The sequence below is a fragment of the Hyperolius riggenbachi genome, chromosome 10 (genome assembly GCF_040937935.1).
Source record: "Hyperolius riggenbachi isolate aHypRig1 chromosome 10, aHypRig1.pri, whole genome shotgun sequence".
Taxonomy (NCBI): Eukaryota; Metazoa; Chordata; class Amphibia; order Anura; family Hyperoliidae; genus Hyperolius; species Hyperolius riggenbachi.
Window position 1 is genome coordinate 27168713 of NC_090655.1, and position 19395 is coordinate 27188107.

Below are 19395 nucleotides of genomic sequence, written 5' to 3' on the forward strand. Positions count from 1 at the left end.
AACAGGCCACTGTGCCTACACTGTGCGGCCCTGTCCACGCACGTCCTTGTTCCTACTCCCGCCACCTGGAGCATCCGGCGAGATTTTCTTTCACTGCGTCTGCCCAGAAAGCTCCCGGCGAGTTCAAGTCCACTTTAAGTTTGTTTAGAGGGGCCCAGTGCTGGAACCATGGAATGAAGAAGGAGGATGGGGAAGCCTCTGGACTATACAAAGGCCACAGAACATAGCCTAACTTAGATGCAAAGTAATGAAAGATGCGACACATTCTGTAAAACATCACAGTTGGTTTTATTGGGCTTTCCAAGTGAAATGAGGACATAAAGCAATAAAACATATAAAAATACATCTTTTGTCGTTTATTTGAATGTAAAAGAAACCTGTACTGGGAGTTATATGGAGGCTGCTGTTGCTGAGCTCTGACTGAAATACCTGCTGCCTGACCATCATGCTAATCCTTCACCTTTTCTACAATCCACAAGGAGTTTTGCTAAATGAGATGGGTAGTACAATCTGGGAAGAAAGAACAAAGCTGTATCCACTTCAGTTATCCAATCACAACCAGAGGCGTTGCTGTTGTTTTTACAATTCCTCACACCTAATTGGATACTTAAAGGTAACTCCGCCTCCCTGTCTTCACTGCACATCAGCTCATCCAGAACAAGTATGCAGATCAGGAGTTCAGACATAAACTGCAGGATGCTTGTTCAGCAGAGACATTCAGTGATCACTAAAGCCAGCGGATCAGCACGACAGCCTTGTGAGGGGAATCTGTTGGTTTTCACTCTTGGACAGCTGGCCGCATACCAAGTAACAGTATAGGGTGGTGAGCGCTGTATCAGCTTCTGAAAATTTGGATCAGCACGACAAATAAACTAGTGTGTTGTACAAAGAGCTCTGCAAATGCAGCATCCATATTCACTTCAGTACAGTTTTCCATCGAGAAGCAGGTGCTGTAAGTTGGTCCTGTAAAAAGTTGATATTTTGACATCCCAGCATCTGTAGTGAGGGTACGATTATCCGGGATCCCTCTGTGTCATAAGTATCACCTGGAAAGGAAGCACACAACAGTTTAGAAACTTCATTTAGGGCCCGATCACATTATTAATGTTGGCAGTATCAACAGAATTACTTTAAAGAGACTCCGTAACAAAAATTGCATCCTGTTTTTTATCATCCTACAAGTTCCAAAAGCTATTCTAATCTGTTCTGGCTTACTGCAGCACATTCTGCTATCACAGTCTCTGTAATAAATCAATGTATCTTTCCCCTGTCAGACTTGTCGGCCTGTGTCTGGAAGGCTGCCAAGTTCTTCAGTGTTGTGGTTCTGCTATAAACTCCCCCTTCCAGGCCCCTCTATGCACACTGCCTGTGTATTATTTAGATTAGAGCAGCTTCTCTCTTCTCTCTTATCTTTTACAAGCTGGATAAATCGTCCTCTGAGCTGGCTGGGCTTTCACATACTGAGGAAATTCAGACAAGGGCAAAGCTGTTTACAGGAAGAAAAGAGCAGCCTGAAACTTCAGTGCATGAGAACAGGGGGAAAGAAACACACAAATGATCTCTTGAGATTCAAAAGGAAGGCTGTATACAGCCTGCTTGTGTATGGATGTATTTTCTATGTGTGTACATACTGTACATCAATCTACTTCCTGTTTTGGTGGCCATTTTGTTTGTTTATAAACAAACTTTTTAAAACTGTTTTTAACCACTTTTAATGCGGCGGGGAGCGGCGAAATTGTGACAGAGGGTAATAGAAGATGTCCCCTAACGCACTGGTATGTTTACTTTTGTGCGATTTTAACAATACAGATTCTCTTTAAACTGCAGTACAGTAAAGCAACCACAAGAGGTCACTGTGTATGTAATACTGTACTGTTATACTGAAGATTGTTCAAGGTTGATACCAAGGCAGGCTTTTACTTTTTTAATACCTTTCATTCTCGAAGACTAATAGTGGTCTTTAGCTAGTCCATCCTGCAAACATACACTGTATAGGCTTCAGTTGCTGGTTTTCTGTCCCTGAATGAACAGGTAAAGGATTGGCAGTGCTCAATAAGGCTGCAACTGAAATGAAACCAGCAGAGTAGTGCACCGCCCTCCAGGGACTTACAGAGGGACTCCAGTGAAAAGAATGTAATAAAAAGTGCTTCATTTTTACAATAATTATGTATAAATGATTTAGTCAGTGTTTGCCCATTGTAAAATCCTCTCCCTGATTTACATTCTGACATTCATCACATGGCGACTTTTTTACTGCTGGCAAGTGATGTCGGTGTAAAGAGCTGCTGCTTACTGTTTTGGCAGTTGGAAACAGCTGTAAACAGCTATTTCCCACAATGCAATGAGATTAACAGACAGGAAACTGTCAGGACCATGTTCCTGACATCATACTGTGGGAGGGGTTTCACCACAATATCAGCCATACAGAGCCCCCTGATGATCTGTTTGAGAAAAGGAAAATATTTCTCATGGGAAAAGGGGGTATCAGCTACTGATTGGTATGAAGTTCAATTCTTGGTTATGGTTTCTTTTTAAATTACACACCTTAAGTACTAATAAGATGCAAAACTATGCACTAAACCCTAATCTAAATAAGTTGAATGCAAACTGATACACATGAATGCAGCTAGCCATAAGTAGACTTACATTTTTGTACAACAGGAGATATTGGCAGCGCTTCCAGATAAAGGCTGCACTTGAGTTGACCAACTGCATAGATGTGCGGAGCCCACACACGGGCAGATTACACAACTTGCATTCAAAACAAGCCCTGCCAATATCTCCTGTTGTACAAAAATGTAAGTCTACTTGTGACTAGCTGCTTCCATGTGTATCAGTTTGCATTCAATTTATTTAGATTAGGGTTTAGTGCATAGTTTTGCATCTGATTTGCATTCAAGGTGTGCAATTTAAGTGCCTGGGGGTCGTGCATGCCTCTGTTGGTTTCATTTCAGTTGCAGCCTGATTGAGCGGCGCCAATCCTTTCCCTGTTCTTTAGAAAATGTGTAGACCATTTATGGCTAGCAGCCTGAGATTCATACTATACTACAACTGTTAGCTAGTGGTTATGTGTCTTCCTAGAGGGCACCTCATCGTCGTGGAAGAGTTTAGTATTGTACAATCTGTGCGCAGGCTGTCCTTGAAGCCAAAGTCTTCCTGTGCTGCATCAGTTTTGAATGCAAGCTGTGTAATCTGCCTGTGTGTGGGCTCTGCATATCTATGCTGCTGGTCAACTCGGGTGCAGCCTTTATCCGGAATCGCTGCCGATATCTCCTGCTGTCCCTGAATGAGCTGTCAAGATAAAAGGCTTTTCTGAAAGATGCAGAGGTCAGCACTGCCTGTGATGTCACTTTTCACATAAACTCACCTCTGCTGCCAACAGATTGTTCCAATGCTTATACAACTGATTCAGCTTTTGGCTCTGATATTGAACATGAAAAAGTGGGAAAATGTTCACACAGTTATTAAAGCGGACCCAAACCCAGAACTTCCTCTCTGCTTCAAAAGGTAAACAGCATAATAACCTTGAAAAAATAAATTCTTTGTTACAGCTTCCAAACCTCCTACAATACATTTGCAGTGTGTCTACTTCCTGGTTTCATGGGAGCACAGAAGGAGTTAACCTTCTATGCTTACATATTAGCACACAACTCAGCACACCTCGGCACAGATCAGACAGAGCTGACAGCTCAAATTACACTGGCTTGTTACTTGCAAATAAGGGAGAATTAGACAGGCGGTTCTTTCTAAACACATACAGGGTTGATTTCTCTGTGTTTTACTAGTGTCTTGTGCAAGAGTTTACGCCCACTTTAAATAATACTTAAACATTATTTATGCATTATAGTTTTATAGCACTTGGCAACTGACAGTCATCCTTTAGGGGGAGGCCCAGCACTGGCATTTTGGTACAAAGTAGGGATGGTCAGCCGCAAACAGTTCTAGCTTGCCTGCACATTTAATGTAAATTGTGTGCATATTGGAACTGGGCCAATGAAAATAGCAGGCAGTCTATTTGGCCAGCCAAATTGTAAGCATGCCAATAAATTGCATGAACTGCAAGCCAGAACGATTAGCAGCTCACTGTCTAGTGATGAGGTAGTTTCCATATTGCTGTCCTCAGTGCCCTGTTTGTGTGAATGGCGCTACCATAATCAAAATATTCGGCACCAGGACATCCAACGACTTCAGCAAAGTGAATCAGATGATTGAGAGCTTTTACAAACAACTCTAGAACCTCGGAATTTGCATATAGGAAGGATAATGATTATATAAATGAACGTCTACAACAGGGGTGCCCAATAGGTCGATCGCGATCTACCGGTAGATCGCGACCGCCTATTTGGTAGATCGCGGCCGCTTGGCCGCATCTCGTCAAATTTAGCTGCGCTGTTGCCTCCTGTGTTCCCGCGGCTGTCAGAATATACTTCCCAGCGCGCGGCTGACTGAGGGAAGAGGCGCGGCTGAAGGGGAGAGGCGCGGCTGAAGCGGAGAGGCGTGGCCGAAGGGGGAAAGGAGCCAATTGTGACCATCTCCTCTCCCTCCTCTATGATAGCGTTGTGACCACGCCCCCCCCAGGTCATGCGGGTTTTTAGGGCGTTACGAGACCAGTAACCACCGCTCCGCCATCCTGTGAGAAGTGGCGATTCGGCGAACGGATACTTTGCTGCGAGGTGGGCAATTTGAAATTATGTTGGTGAGTCGGGTCGTGTGGGGTGTATTCCTTACTGCGGGGCTGACTCTGAGGCCTAGTCTAGTAGTATTTGCAGGGGGAAGGGGTCATTAGAAGCCATGTGCGGGGCGGTGGATAAGTGAGCTAAACATGTGGGCACTGAAGAGGATTCTTTGTATATGCTGCCAGCCTGCCAAATATGCTGGGGTGGGGAGGGGGGTTTATGCGACTGTGTGGGGAAAGATTCTGTGTGCTGCCAAATATGCTGGGGTGGAGAGAAGTCATGAGAGAGAGAGAGAGTGTACCCCAGCAGTCATCAGAGTGTGTGTGTGTGTACCCCAGCAGTCATCAGGGTGTGTGTGTGTGTGTGTACCCCAGCAGTCATCAGAGTGTGTGTGTACCCCAGCAGTCATCAGAGTGTGTGTGTGTGTGTGTGTGTGTGTGCGTGTGCGTGTGTGTGTGTGTACCCCAGCAGTCGTGTGTGTGTGTGTGTGTGTGTGTGTGTGTGTGTGTGTGTAAGTGTGTGTAAGTGTGTGTGTGTGTGTGTGTTATGTCAGTCATGGTTGTGGTGCAAGGTGCAATTCTGATAGCCAAATCCAAGATATCTACCAACATTTCCCATGCTAAACTAAGCATTTCACGCTGTTATATGACTATACATGACTTGTATAGTAGTATACCAGCATTCTTAATGCTAGGTTCAGTATTTTAAATGTTGGTAGATCTCCTGGCCTCGGCGAATTTTAAAGTAGCTCGCGAGCCGAAAAAGTGTGGGCACCCCTGGTCTACAATATAATAAATGAATAGAAATCTAATTTACACTTCTGGTTGGGTGTTCATGGATATGTACCTTTTTAACTGCAGGGGGCGCTGTACTTGGTCACAGCATAATCACCTGGAAGAGAAGAGGGGTTGTGTTATAAATAACCAGAAAAAAAGGTCATACCCAAAGTCCTGCATTGTCCACCTTTGTGTAATGAATGGGTGTTATAGCAAACCTCTAGGCTCTGAGATGATGGAAATAGTGCTACACATAGCAGGGCAGTTTCTAGGCTACGTAGCTTGCAGGGCGACGGTGTACAAATTGCACCCTCCCTTCCCCTCTGTATAGGTAGCCAGTGAGCCTCCCCTTTGTATAAGTAGCCAGGGAGCTCCTCCCCTCTGATGGTGTGGGTAGCCAGTGAGCCCCACTGCCCTCCCACAGTATAGTTAGCCAGTGAGCTTTCCCCCTCCCCTCTGTATAGGTAACCAGGGAGGTCCCCCATATAGATAACAGAGAGCCCCCACCCATCCCACAGTATAGGTAGCCAGAGAGGTCCCCCTCTCTCCTCCTCCACTACTCTGCAGTAGTAACTTACAGTACCTCTCCATGACCCACACACTGAATAACTTCTTCCTCCTTCAGTCCGTTTAGTTGCACCGGTAGCAGGCAGCCTCTTTTTTTCCCCTACAGGTTTACATTAAAGAGGTTCTGTGGAGTGCTGCAAAAACCAAAAACTGACACTTACCTGGGGCTTCTATCAGCCCCCTGTAGCTGTCACGTCCTCCTCTGATCACTCGTTCCCCGCCACTGGTCCAGGTCTATTTACGCATCTAACGCTACTGCGGCTGTGTGGCCGCGCACGTGCTCGCTACCGCTCGCGTCTCCAGGAGCTTACTGCACAGGTGCAGTACAAGAAAACCTCGTACTGCGCCCGGGAAGCGAGCGGGAGTGAGCACTACTCATCTTGTTAGAGGAATAATTGCCCGGTGCCGGCAGCGGGGAACGGCCGATCGGAGGAGGACGGCGCAGGACATGACAGCTACAGGGGGCTGATAGAAATCCCAGGTAAATGTTTTTGTTTTTTGCAGCACTCCACAGAACCCCTTTAAGTCTCTAGTTATTACCTGTCTCATAATAGTCGTAGACTGATGCTGTAGCCGGCCTCAGGTTGCTCATAGGAATGTCTTGTTCAACGGAGAACATAAACGTCTGGACATCTTTGGTCAGCTGAGGAGGAGAACGGGAGAAGATGAATACAGAATCACGATCAAGTTTATTTGGCCAAATAAGTTCTGGGAATTTGACTTGGCAGTTGCATGATGGATGGACACAGACAAAACAATACAAGGACAGACAGTATGGCTACTAAAAGGCAATCTAGGTCGCTCTCTTTCTGCACCTGCTAACGTAAAGATCCTGCAGGCTGCAGGGAAGGTAAGCTGGAGCCAATGATTCTTTCTGCTGATCGAATGATGCGCTGCAGTCTCACCTTTTCTCATACAGAGCAAGAGCTGAACCAGACAGTCAGGTCTCATTCACACTGGAGGCGTTTTCGTCCTTTTTTCATCCGTGGCCGATTTTTTAAAACCGCCCCCCCCCAAACGCTTGTGCAGTGCATGTCTGTGAGAAGGTTCATATCAGCGTGGGTTGTGCGCTGTTCGTTCAGTAAAGCGGTGCGTGGACCCATTTTTGATGGAAGGTATAGGAAAACGGCAAAACACTCACAAAATTGATTTGTGCATCGATTGCGTTTGATTTTTTAGGAATAAATACATTGTATTTATTCTTTTCCGGTTCAAAGAGTTCACTTCCAGACTGACGTCAGGAAGTGAAAAATCGCAATCGCTCGGCAAAACCGCTTAGAAAAGTGTTTAAAAAACAAAACAAAAACAGCGCGCAGGTAATCGCCAGGGAATTGCTAAAGAACCCCCCAACAAAACCCGCCCAACCCGGACGGATACTCGAACGGAACACAATGTGAACGAGGTCCCATAGTTAATGTCATGATGGATTCGATGATCACAGTGTAGAATGCACCAATATTTTTTGTGGTTAGCCAAACTTTTTCAGTTGCCATAGGTGGTCCATCCTCTGGTGCACTTTCTTGATGATGTTGACAGTATTGTTGTCCCATTTTAGGCTGTTGGAGATTGTGGACCTAAGACATTTGATTGACTCTACCAGGTCACTGCAGATCCATTTCTGGTTACGGGGAGGTGCTGATGGATCAGTCACATGGAAAATGCCAATTTACTTGTGGCCACCACTTGCTTTCCATTGCACATTCGTGGTAACATATGCAGCAAATTGAATATACTTCTGTTTTATTTCATTCCCTCTTACTTTGCTCCCTTTTAAAGCCTCCTGTACGGTATTACTATTATTACAGAAATTACCTTCTCGTAGTAGACAATGACTTTGTTGGGTTCACTTGTTGCCATTTTTATCATACTGTTGCTGGTTAGCTGAAAAAGAAGAAATTCGTGTGAATAATGTACAGGTGTGTTATGTGTATGAAAGCTCATGGAGAAGCCTGTGATACTGGTCTGATCAGGTGATAGATGTGTATGGCTCTGATTTGTCAGTCATGATAACGTGTCACTTCTGTTTCCTGTGGGGCCTGAAGAAGGAAGTGATCACAGTATTAATGTTAAAATATGGTGATTAAAAACAGTTACCTCTTTGGATAACAAAAGTCTTGAATTTAAAGAGCCTCTAACAAAAATGTCATCCTTTTTTCTACCATCCTACAAGTTCCTAAACCTATTCTAATGTTCTCTGGCTTACTGCAGCACTTTCTACTATCACAGTCTCTGTAATAAATCAATGTATCTTTCCCCTGTCGGACTTGTCGCCCTGCGTCTGGAAGGCTGCCAACTCTTCCGTGCTGATCTGTTATGCACACCCCTCTCCAGGCCCCTCTATGCACACTCCCGTGTGTGTGTTATTTACATAAGCCAGCAGCGTCTCTGCTCTCTGATATCAGTGAGAGAAGAGAGCTGGATAAAAATTCTCCTCTGTTAGGCTGGGAAAAGAACTGGCTGACACATACAGAGGAATTACAGACACCGGCAGAGCTGCCTGCATGAAGAAACACTCTTCCTGTCACTATTCAGTGGATGAGAGCTGCAGGGGGACAGAAGGTAAACACTCAAATGATCTCTTGAGATTCAAAAGGAAAGCTGTATACAGCCTGCTTGTGTATGGATGTATTTTCTATGTGTGGACATACTGTACATCAACCTACTTCCTGTTTTGGTAGCCATTTTGTTTGTTTATAAACAAACTTTTTAAAACTGTTTTTGACTACTTTTAATGCGGCGGGGAGCGGCGAAATTGTGACAGAGGGGAATAGGAGATGTCCCCTAACACACTGGTGTGTTTACTTTTGTGTGATTTTAACAATACAGATTCTCTTTAATGCATTACTTGCACTCTTTATTTAGGATACATCTTTTTTGGGGTTACTTCCTTTAGCATAGTTTTTGATTTATTTACAGTGTCTACTGGATTTTGATTCCTTATTCCCAATCTATTATTTGAGTGCGGAGAGCGACCAGACATTTGGCTGAAGGCACTACATGGCTGGAAAGAGAGTAATATCTCTATGGACGCTAAATAGTAATAATCGAAATCAGCTAGTTAAGATTATGCAAAATGTTGTGTAAATTCAGCAATTACGCCCATTTATTATGTTTTGCAAAATCAATTGATTTTTGTAATCCATTTGCAATTGCGTAATTTTGTGCTGACTTAAGAAGTTAAAGTGGACCCAAATTAAAAATACAAGATTTCAGAAATAAAATCTATTTTCTAAATTATAATAATAAATAGCAGTCTTTTTTCAGCTGCATGGTGACAAATATAAAATATTTTACATTTATTGGAGGAACCCCTCCCCTTCCTTTCAAATTGCCGGGACAGAATCCGGCAAAATGCTGGAGTAGGTAGTGTCTGGCAAAGGAGGGATTGCTAATGGCTGCCACCTGTATAACTCTAGTTATGAACAGAGGAGGGTGAAAAGCATGCACTGAAATGCTCATAGGCTTGAAGGAGTGTTTATTTATCTTTGTATGTGTCAGAGTGGTGCAACCAAATATTTTAAATTTAAAAAATGGTTGGTTTGTGTCCGCTTCAATAGCAAAATGCTATTGTCATCAAAATTGCCACATGTTAAAGTGGTCTGAAACTCCGACATAACATTCAATAAAAGTGTGTTTTCCTACTTTTTATTACTCATACAGTTATCATATTTGCTTTTGTGCACAAGTAATATTGTCTGCTTACAAAGTTCAAGTTTCCAAAGTGTAGTTTATCCTACCCTGAAAGCTGGCATTGCATAAACAGCTTTTTATTATATATTAACATCTTCAGATGAGCTTTTCTGAACTGTGTGGGTGTGTGTCTGAAGCACAGAGAGCTCCTTTCCACTTTTTACACAGTGTTTACACACATTGTTACAACATTGGAATGCAAACAAAGATACTGTTATCTACAGTTTGGATGTAGATTGAAGCTGAACAGCAGGACAAACTGCTTTTGTTTAACAATTTCAGTGATGTTCTGCTAAAAAAAAATCTGGGATAGTAGCTTTCAAGCTGTGAGGAATCTTCTTTTAGAGCAAAGTAGAAATGCTGTCTTTCAGACCACTTTAAGGAGAATTATGAATACAAGTCAAAAATGCAAAGGAAAATTGTTTTTAAACTTTTTTTTTTTTTTTTTACTTTAAAAACCATTTTTTCTTTGAATTTTTAAAGTCCATTTTCTCAAAAACGACAAGGTCTTTTTTGATTGTACCCATTATTGCACCACACTAAATTTGACTTAGACCCACTATTCTCCTTAGCAATTTTGGTTACAATAGCATGTATGGGTGGGCTTTGCTATTTACTGCTAAAGCCAGCACACAATTACGCAAAAATTGCGCAAAAATGCAAAGTTACGGTTCCTGATTCCAATTAAAGATGAAATTAATTATGATTTTTCCTGAAATTTTGCATTGCGATTTTGCATCGTAATTGCGATTTTCGATAGGGACTCTCCTTCAGCATGGATTGGGTTGCAGTCCAGTAAAAACAAAACACACAGAAAAGGAATGGCTGGATAATTATCACAGGTTACACCCCTGGTGGAAGGGAAGAACTGTGCACAAATTCAGAGGAGGTGCCCCCAAAAGTAGTATGTGATCAATTTTGATGTCGGTGAGGATTTGGATTTCTCCAAGTTTGTGTGTGCAGTTGCTAAAGACACTGTACTATAAACCTGAAGAAGGGGGCAGGCCCCGCGAAATGTGTTCTCATTAGTGATGAGCTGAAATTTAGCATTTTCGGAATTACGACACGAATTTGTAATTGTAATTCGTAATCAGAAATTTCGTAATTCCTAATTTCGTGTCCTAATTTCGTGTTAAATCATAATATTGTGTTTCATTTCGGGTTATTCGTTATTTTGTATTTTCTTGTCCAACAATAATATTTAATAGAATTATGAAATTATGGGTAACATGAAATTGTAATTTCGTGTTTTAAACTAAAGTTCGTCCTGAAAACTACTTGTTATTTCAAAAATTTTCTTAACTCCGAAAAATGTCATCATGAAAACAATTGTAATTACAAAAATTTGTGTATGGTAAAAATTACACAAAATTTCACATACTTTTTTATGATTACGATTTTTCCATTAAGACTGTAAATATAAAATCGTAATTAGCAGTTTACAATCATCACTAGTTATTTCTGGTGGCAAATATAATCTTAAACCTCCAATTTGAGTTTATTTATTTCCTGTTTAGATCACGACTTTTATCCTACACTCAGAAGCTCCTGGCCCCATCTTTTCCTTTATTTAAGGTCCTTTGAATCCAGTTTTTTTCTCCACAAGTTCTGCTACAAACCAACACCTAGGCCTCGATTCACTAAGCTTTATCAAACACTTTATCGAATGTCTTATAATTTACCTTATGGATAAAATCTAATTTTGAATTCAATAAGGGGTTATAGATTTTTTAAACGAGGTAAATTATCAAACGTTTGCCAAAGTGTTCGATAAAGCTTAGTGAATTGAGGCCCTAGAGTCCAGAGTTTTGCATGACCGGACCATTTGTAGTATATGTACTGACCTGCCTGACAGAGGACTTTACAGGAGAGAAACCAGATGGCAGCTTTACATCCACTATGGCCATGTTGGAATTGTCCCGACTGCCAGTGTAGCTGTGAGAAACAGAAGGAGAATCATGAATTCATTTCAGTGGACTTCTTAGTAGTAGTCTTCTTAGGAGTAGTCTTATAGGAATTAAAGAGAAAGTTAAAGCGGAATATAACCCAGCATTTCAACTTTTCACTAAAACATTATTTACAGCATATTATATGCAACCAGCATTTTTTTTTTTACTAGACCAGCATTGGAAGGGTTACACACAGAGCTTTAAAGTTCCGTGGAGAGAAATGCAGATGCATCCTAAGTTTAGATAGATACATTTAAGTAAACACAATGTAACAAGTGTGGAATGTGACTCACACTCTGACTGTCCAGGAGCTCCCGGACACAGAGAGAGAGAGTGAGTCACATTCCACACTTGTTACATTGTGTTTACTTAAATGTATCTATCTAAACTTTGGCTGCAGAAGCATTTCTCTCCACGGAACTTTAAAGCTCTGAGTGTAACCCTTCCAATGCGATCCTCCAATCCAAAGTGAGAAGTTAAAACAGAGAGAGGTCAAGAAGTGACTGATATTGTATGTAATTTGTTCGTATTGTTTGATCCACAATCAGCCTGCATGTAATCATCTTCACTACTGGCAGACGTGAAACAAACAAACAAACACCACCAACTGCCATTATCTATGTCCACATCCACTAACAATGCAATAGGTCTTAAAGGTTTTTTTTTAATATAGATATTCATATGCACAGAGGGAGGTACTGGTTGCTTGGCAGTTGGAACCAGCCTAGGTCCTGACATCACACTGTGGGAGGAGTTTCACCTCAAAATTAGCCATGCATGCCCCCCGATGGTCTAATCGAGAAAAGGTAAAGATTTCTCATTGGAAAGGGAGTATCAGCTACTGATGATTAGGATTAGAATTTCAATCCTTGGTTAAAGTTCCTCTTTAATTCTGGATATGGGATTTCACAGAATATGGCGACTGGCGAGTATGGATTCACTCATGAGGCTGAGTATATGTCGTGCTACCCAGCAGGGAAGGGATGGAATTTAGAGTAAATTCACAGAAAATATGTGTGGAAATGCCTGGCAGGGGACGGGGAATTAGAGTCTAATCAGAGTCTAATCATTCATGATAACATTGCCCAACACCTGCAGAGACACTGCCAATGCTATGTAGCCTCACCTCACATTGACAGCAATGCTGAAGCCCTTGATGGATTTGGCGCTGCATTCCTGGGGTACCGTGGTCACCGTCAGGGCGAATGGAGCGTCACCTTCAGGAGGGGGGACGTTGTATTTCAGAACACTCTGCAAGACAAACGGGGTAATATCACACAGCTGAATTCCGATTTCGTCGAAATTTCGTGTACCGCATGCGAAAACCGAGTTTCGCGTTCCGAATTTTCGTGTTCCGAGTGCATTTCTATTGAATTAAATAGTGTTAACTTCTGCGGTTAATTGTAAAGCCCCCGTACATGCTATCATCACCAAATTTGGCATGTATGTTAAGCAGATGAGTAGGAACATGGTAAAAAAATTTTTTTGTGAAAAGAGCTTATAGTTTTTGAGCAAATCGATTTCAAAGTTTCATAAGAAAAATGTTTTTTAAACTGTGTAAAATGACACTGCTGCAGAGCAGGTTACTGCATTCCGAGTTCTGTATACGTATTGTATACATTTCATGAAAACAGACAGCGTGGGGTCCCCCCTCCCAAGCCTCCTTAACCCCTTGTCCCCCATGCAGGCTGGGATAGCCAGAATGCGGAGTCCCGGCCACGTGGGGCTTCACACCCTGAGCTATACCAGCCCGCATGGTCCATGGTATGGGGGGGCTCTGGAGGAGAGGGGCGGCCAACCTCCCCCTCTCCTCCAGAACCCTTGTCCAATCCATGGACAAGGGGCTCTTCCCCACCTCCGGTGCCCCAGGAGGAGGTGGGGGCCGCCGACGTCCTGGGGGGTTCATGGTGCCATCCGGGGTTCCCCTTTAACAAGCGGACCCCGGAAGCCGCCCCCTACCCAGGAGAAATGAGTATAGGGGTACACGGTACCCCTTACCCATTTCAGCAGAGTTAAAAAAAGAAATAAAAACACGACAACTAAAAAAGTCCTTTATTGTTCTAAATTAACCAGGGATACTTACCTTGGGATAATCTCACGCCAGTAACCTCAGGAGTGGTCCCACGCCAGTATCCTCTTATGACATCCCACCTCCCTCCCACACTGGCGAACTCCCACCACTGAATGGTCACAGTCAGCCTCTGCATCTGTATAGCAGAGGCTGAGAACACGAAAATTTTGCCTTTAAAACAAGAAATTTCGGCAAACAGTGATGCAATCAAAATGGCCACTGGGAAATCCCCGATCGCTGGAGGCCACACTAGAGTGGCGAAACCAGTGATTTTTCACATAGATGGTGGGTCCAGGTGACCAGAGCAGGAGGTGCCCTAATCCCCTGGACCCACCCATTCATGTGAAATAACGCGTATTCTGACACTCTGAGGTGGCCTCCGGGGAACGGGGATTCCCCAGCAGCCATTTTGTTTATGACACTGTTTGCCGAAAATTCTTGTTTTAGCAAACAATTTTCGTGTTTCTAGCTTATGCAATACAGATTGCAGAGGCTGTCTACAGCCATTCATCCCCAGGAGTTCTGCAGGATCGGCAGGTGCGCGGGACCTCCTAAGAGAATAGAGGGGGGCACAGCGCAGGAAGGTGGGAAAGTGGGCACAGAGCGGCGGGGAGGGGGGCAAGCCTCCCCTCCCTCACCTAGGGCCCCCCCTTGCGCACTCCCCCTCACCTCCAGAATTTCAGCCAGCCAGCGGAACGGCTTACCGAGAGCGATAGCTCTGTGTGCCGCTGGTCTGGTATTCTGCACTGACACTGTCCAATCACGCTTGCGCAGTACTTCCTGTGAGAGCGTAATTGGACAATGCAATGCAGGAGACCAGACCAGCAGCGGCACACAGAGCTCTTCTCTCGGTAAGTGATTCCCGCTCGCTGCCGCTGCTGGCTGCAATTTTGGAGGGGGAGCATGGAAGGTTGACCTTGTATGTAAACAATGTAAACACGAATTCGGTACTCGGAATTGCAGAATTTTCGAGTTTCGAGTGCTTACTCGGAACTGCCAAATTCCGATGGCAAACTCGAAATTCGGAATCCGAGAGCTCAGCCCTAAATATCACCACCATACCGTGCTACTATTCTGTACTATATTCACAGCAATCAGACAATTATACTCCAACTCTATAACATTAAGAATACATTTTAACTTATTATTTGAGAAAGTGGCAAGACGCAACCTAGAAGTGGGAATGGTAAACTAATGCATAGGGAAAAGAGGGAATCTTACCTCCAAAGGAAGAAAATGGAAATCAAGTCTGGTAAAAGAAGGTGCAGACCTTATTCACAACGCGTTTCACCAGATGACTCTGGCTTCATCAGGTCTGCCTAATGCAAGTATCAATATTAGCAGCGCATCTGAAATGCATCAGAAATAAAGTCCTTACCTTCTTCAACCAGACACCGTTTTCTTGTTTTGGAGGCTACTGTGCTTTTCCTATGTATTAGCAGGGCCGGATTTGTGCTCTTTACCGTCCAAAGCCACTGTTACCAGCTGCCCTCCTTCAGTATAGGTAGCGAGTTGATCCTCCCTCCCCTTCCCTCCAATATAGGTAGCCAGATGATCCCTCCCCCATTCCCTCTAGTATAGGTAGCCAGATGACACCCCCCCCCCCTAGTATAGGTAGCCAGATGATCTCTCCCCCCTTTCCCTGCAGTATAGGTAGCCAGACCACTCCCTTAAGCTTTCCCCCTCCCCTTCCCTTTTCAGTATAGGTAGCCAGCTCGTCTTCACACTGCACCAGCCACCCGCATCACTCATTTCTCCGCTCGTCTCCAGTGCAAAAGCTTCCTTTTCCTCTCCTTCTCCAATGCTGCCCAAGTCCATAGCCGCCGGCCACAATGCAAACATGCACACTGCACAGACAGCAAGGTGGCTGCTGCACAGGTGGCTATCAGCAGAGTACCGCTGTCAGGCACTCGCCTGATCTCCCTGCATTGCGGCATTTGCATGCTTGCAAATACTGCACCAGTTTAGCCTGTTGCTTTGGTGCCCTTGCTGCTGTGGTGCCCTAGGCCATGGCCTAGGAGGCCTTTGCCTAAATCCAGCCCTGTGTATTAGGATATACTTCACACTTTTTAGGGCATTTCTTGGTACAATCACATTTAGTTTGCAGTTCCTTTTTTGGTTCAAACCCTTATTCTAACTCAGGCAACACAAGAGTGAGTGACCATCGACCATTATGACTGCAGGCAGTACGAGACAGTCCTGGAAATTCCTTTGCCCAAAGCTTGCCTAGTGCTTGTCCCTGAACATCCCCAACCTGACAGTTGTGAGATTTCCCACCCAATTATATTTAACCCCTTTGGCAAGCATGAGGGTGATTACCACCAGGGCCAGATCCAAGGGGGCACCTGAAAATGAAAAACAGGTTGCTGTATATGAAAGAGAAGGCTGCAAATGGGGAGCAACACCTGAAAGAAGTGGAGCTAATATCCAAGGGAGCTGTACATGAAAGAGAGGAGATACAGCACAAGGAAGATACACATGGAATTGGGGGCGGCACATGGAATGGGAGGGGCGCTGCTGCATAAGGAAGGGGAGTCCCAACACACTTGGCCTAGGGGCAGAAAAAGTATAAAACCGGCCTTGACTACAACAAATCCAGCTCCCCAGGTGTTCCATTCTGCTTTATTCTACTTAACCTGCACTGTGGAGTTATTTTCAGAAAGTGGGCTAACCTATCCTGTAAGATATTTAAAGCGGACCCAAACCAAACATTTTTTTTAATTCAAAATGTTTAGTTGCACCACTCTGACACATACAAAGATAAATAAACACTCCTTCAAGCCTATGAGCATTTCTGTGCCTGCTTTTCATCCTTCTCTTTTCATAACTAGGGTTATACAGGTGGCAGCCATTACTTCTGAGCTTAGTAGGAGGTTTTAGATTATGGGTGTGTTTGTCATCAGCTACCCTCCCTCACAGGGGCGTCATCTATATGAAATCTCACACAAGCTGAGATCACCTCCCCTGTGACATCATCAGTAGCAGCCTGTGTTTTGTTTTTTATCTCCTCCACCAGTCTGCAGGAAGGGAGGGGTTCCTCCAATAAATGTAAAATATTTTATATTTGTCGTCATGCAGCTGAAAAAAGGCTGCTATTTATCATTATAATTTAGAAAATAGATTTTATTTCTGAAATCTTGTATTTTTAATTTGGGTCCACTTTAAGAGCCGAATCTTCCACAAGGCAACTAAGGCAGGTGCCTGGTTATGGGGTCTGTGCAGGTTTCAGCAATCCCTATACATCACTCTAGAGATTATGCCACCTCCTACACCAGAACGCGTGCATGAAAATAGGGTGCCAGGAAAAAAGGGCATGGCTGGATAGCGAAATGGTGTTGGTGGATAATCTCAATAACTATAATTGGTTAACGATAAATAACGTTTTAAAACAGACGGTAGTTGATAACAAAAATATATTAACGTTAAAAATCGTTACGTAAATCGACAATACAGCTTAACCCAACCCTACTCTCACACAGAACCCTCCCCTGGTGGTGCCTAAAACTAACCACCCCCCCGGTGTTGCACAACCTTACCCGCCCCCCAGGTGGTGCCTAGCCCTAACCACTCCCCGGAGGTGCATAACCCTAACCACCCCCCCGGTGTTGCACAACCCTAACCGCCCCCGAGGTGGTGCCTAACCCTAACCCCCCCCCCCCCCTGGAGGTGCATAACCCTAACCACCACCTCAGTGTTGCACAACCCTAACCGCCCCCCAGGTGGTGCATAACTCTAACCACTCCCCCTACAGAAACACCATTTACACATAGAAACGATAATACTGTATCTTTCATAACGTAAAGTCTGTACATACAAACTAAGTAAAATGACAAAAACTACAACGCTGCAAGCTTCTAAAACGATAACACATTTAAAAAACTTGAATGTTGTAATGGTGTTAAGATATTTATCGGGCGCCCTTTTTTCTGCTTTGGGCGCCATATTAACGATAAATGCATTAGCGTCTATGGCGGCGCCCGTTTCGTCCACTAGCCATCAGCGTCCTTTTTTCCAGCTTCCATTATTCAGGATACCCACTTTTACGTTAAAGTGGAGCTGAATTCTTGCACAGGACAGAAGAAAACATAGAGAAATGCACCCTGTATATATTTAGAGAGTTTAGCCTGTCTGATTCCCACTTATCTGGGACTAAGCACAAGTTGCAATTTTATCTCTCAGCTGTGCCAGCTGGCTGCCTCTGCAGAGCAGCTAATTTGTAAACACAGGATGTTAACAATATGTCTGCTTCCATGAAAGCAGGAAGTAGACACACTGCAGACTTATTGCAGGATTTGTATCAGTTGTAACAAAGAAATGTTATTCTTTTAAGATTATTATTATGCAGTTTATTTTTTAGAGCAGAGAGGATGTTCTGAGTTCAGGTCCACTTTAAATATCTTGGTTTCAGCGTCAGAAACACTACCTAAACCTATACATTCTGTATATATTGGTTATGTAGCCACGCCCTCCCAGTGATGTCACAGCCTAGGCTGTTTAGCTATGCGGAATTCTCTTCCCAGAGCATTCTGGGAGACCAGGCACTATTTTCACTGGCTTTGGCATTATCCGTAAACAAACATTCCGCAGAGTTGCACCTGACAGGACTAAAGATATCGCAACCTGTGATAAATGTCAGAATGTAAATCGGGGTGAGGAAAGTTTTTACAATGGGCAAACACTGACTTAATCATTTATTCATTAATATCGTAAAAATACACAATTTTATTCATTGCATTATTTTCACTAGAGTTCCTCTTTAAAGTGTAAGGAAAATAAATCGGTTTAAAATAGGAATAGACGATCGGATTTCAAATATTTACAGACGATTGGACTTCAGCCTGGTCACATGCAGAGCAGTACCGTCCTGTTTGTGCACTTATAGATGACCTTTAAAGATAAGTCTTGATTTTGGCCACAGGCATTGCCAAGGCTGAAATACGAAGCTGCTGGGACTTATGCAAACATGGCCAGATTGCATAAGAGATCCTAAAAAGGGCTGTATGTGGGAATCAAACACGGGTATTCCGGTAAATGAGGCACAAAGAGGTTAGCTAAAGAACACCAGCAGTCAGTGGTGTAACTAAGGAGCTTGGGGCCCCAGCAGGGCCGGATTTACCATAAGGCAATGTAGGCACGTGCCTACAGGCGCCTGATGATACAAAGGCGGCTCACTTTGCTCCTCGAGTGCCTTCCTCCATTTTCCCTATGCAACTTAATACTGAGGGTACCTCTGGCTACCTAATACTAAGCACAGAGCTGGATCTTCAACCAGGCACTACAAGCGTCCGCTTAGGGCCCCATTCAGTTCTAAGAGCCCTGTCAACATGTCATTTTTTTGTCCTAACATGCCTGCTGCTGCTGCTGTGGCTAAGGGGCCCCAGCATGTAATAACTGGACTGCAGAGTGGCTCTCTACCTTCCTGCCTGTTGCAGCTGCAATCAGTTTCTGAAAGGCTGAGCATCGGGTTACCATGGTAACGGGACGCTCTCGCCACTCCAGCCTGCACCATGTGACTCTAGTCAGCATGCTCTAGTGATGGGAATTCCGGCTCTTCTGAGAGAATCGGCTCTTCTGAATCTGCTCCCATTAAAGAGCCGGCTCTTACGGCTCTGAATCGGCTCTTCATTAAATATCACTAGACACCACTCAGAATTGTAGTAAAAGCC

At 43.8% G+C, this 19395-nt stretch overlaps 1 protein-coding gene across 1 annotated transcript in view; it reads right to left on the reverse strand.

Annotated features, from left to right (window-relative positions):
- Window positions 1-264: 264 nt before the first annotated feature.
- LOC137535726 (alpha-2-macroglobulin-like) overlaps window positions 265-19395 on the reverse strand; it is a 118594-nt gene continuing 99463 nt past the window's right edge. The window contains 6 exon segments of the mRNA XM_068257597.1: window positions 265-1046; window positions 5523-5567; window positions 6560-6662; window positions 7832-7900; window positions 11554-11644; window positions 12785-12909. Of these exon segments, the coding sequence (XP_068113698.1) occupies window positions 5527-5567; window positions 6560-6662; window positions 7832-7900; window positions 11554-11644; window positions 12785-12909 (429 nt within the window). The 3' untranslated portion in view covers window positions 265-1046; window positions 5523-5526.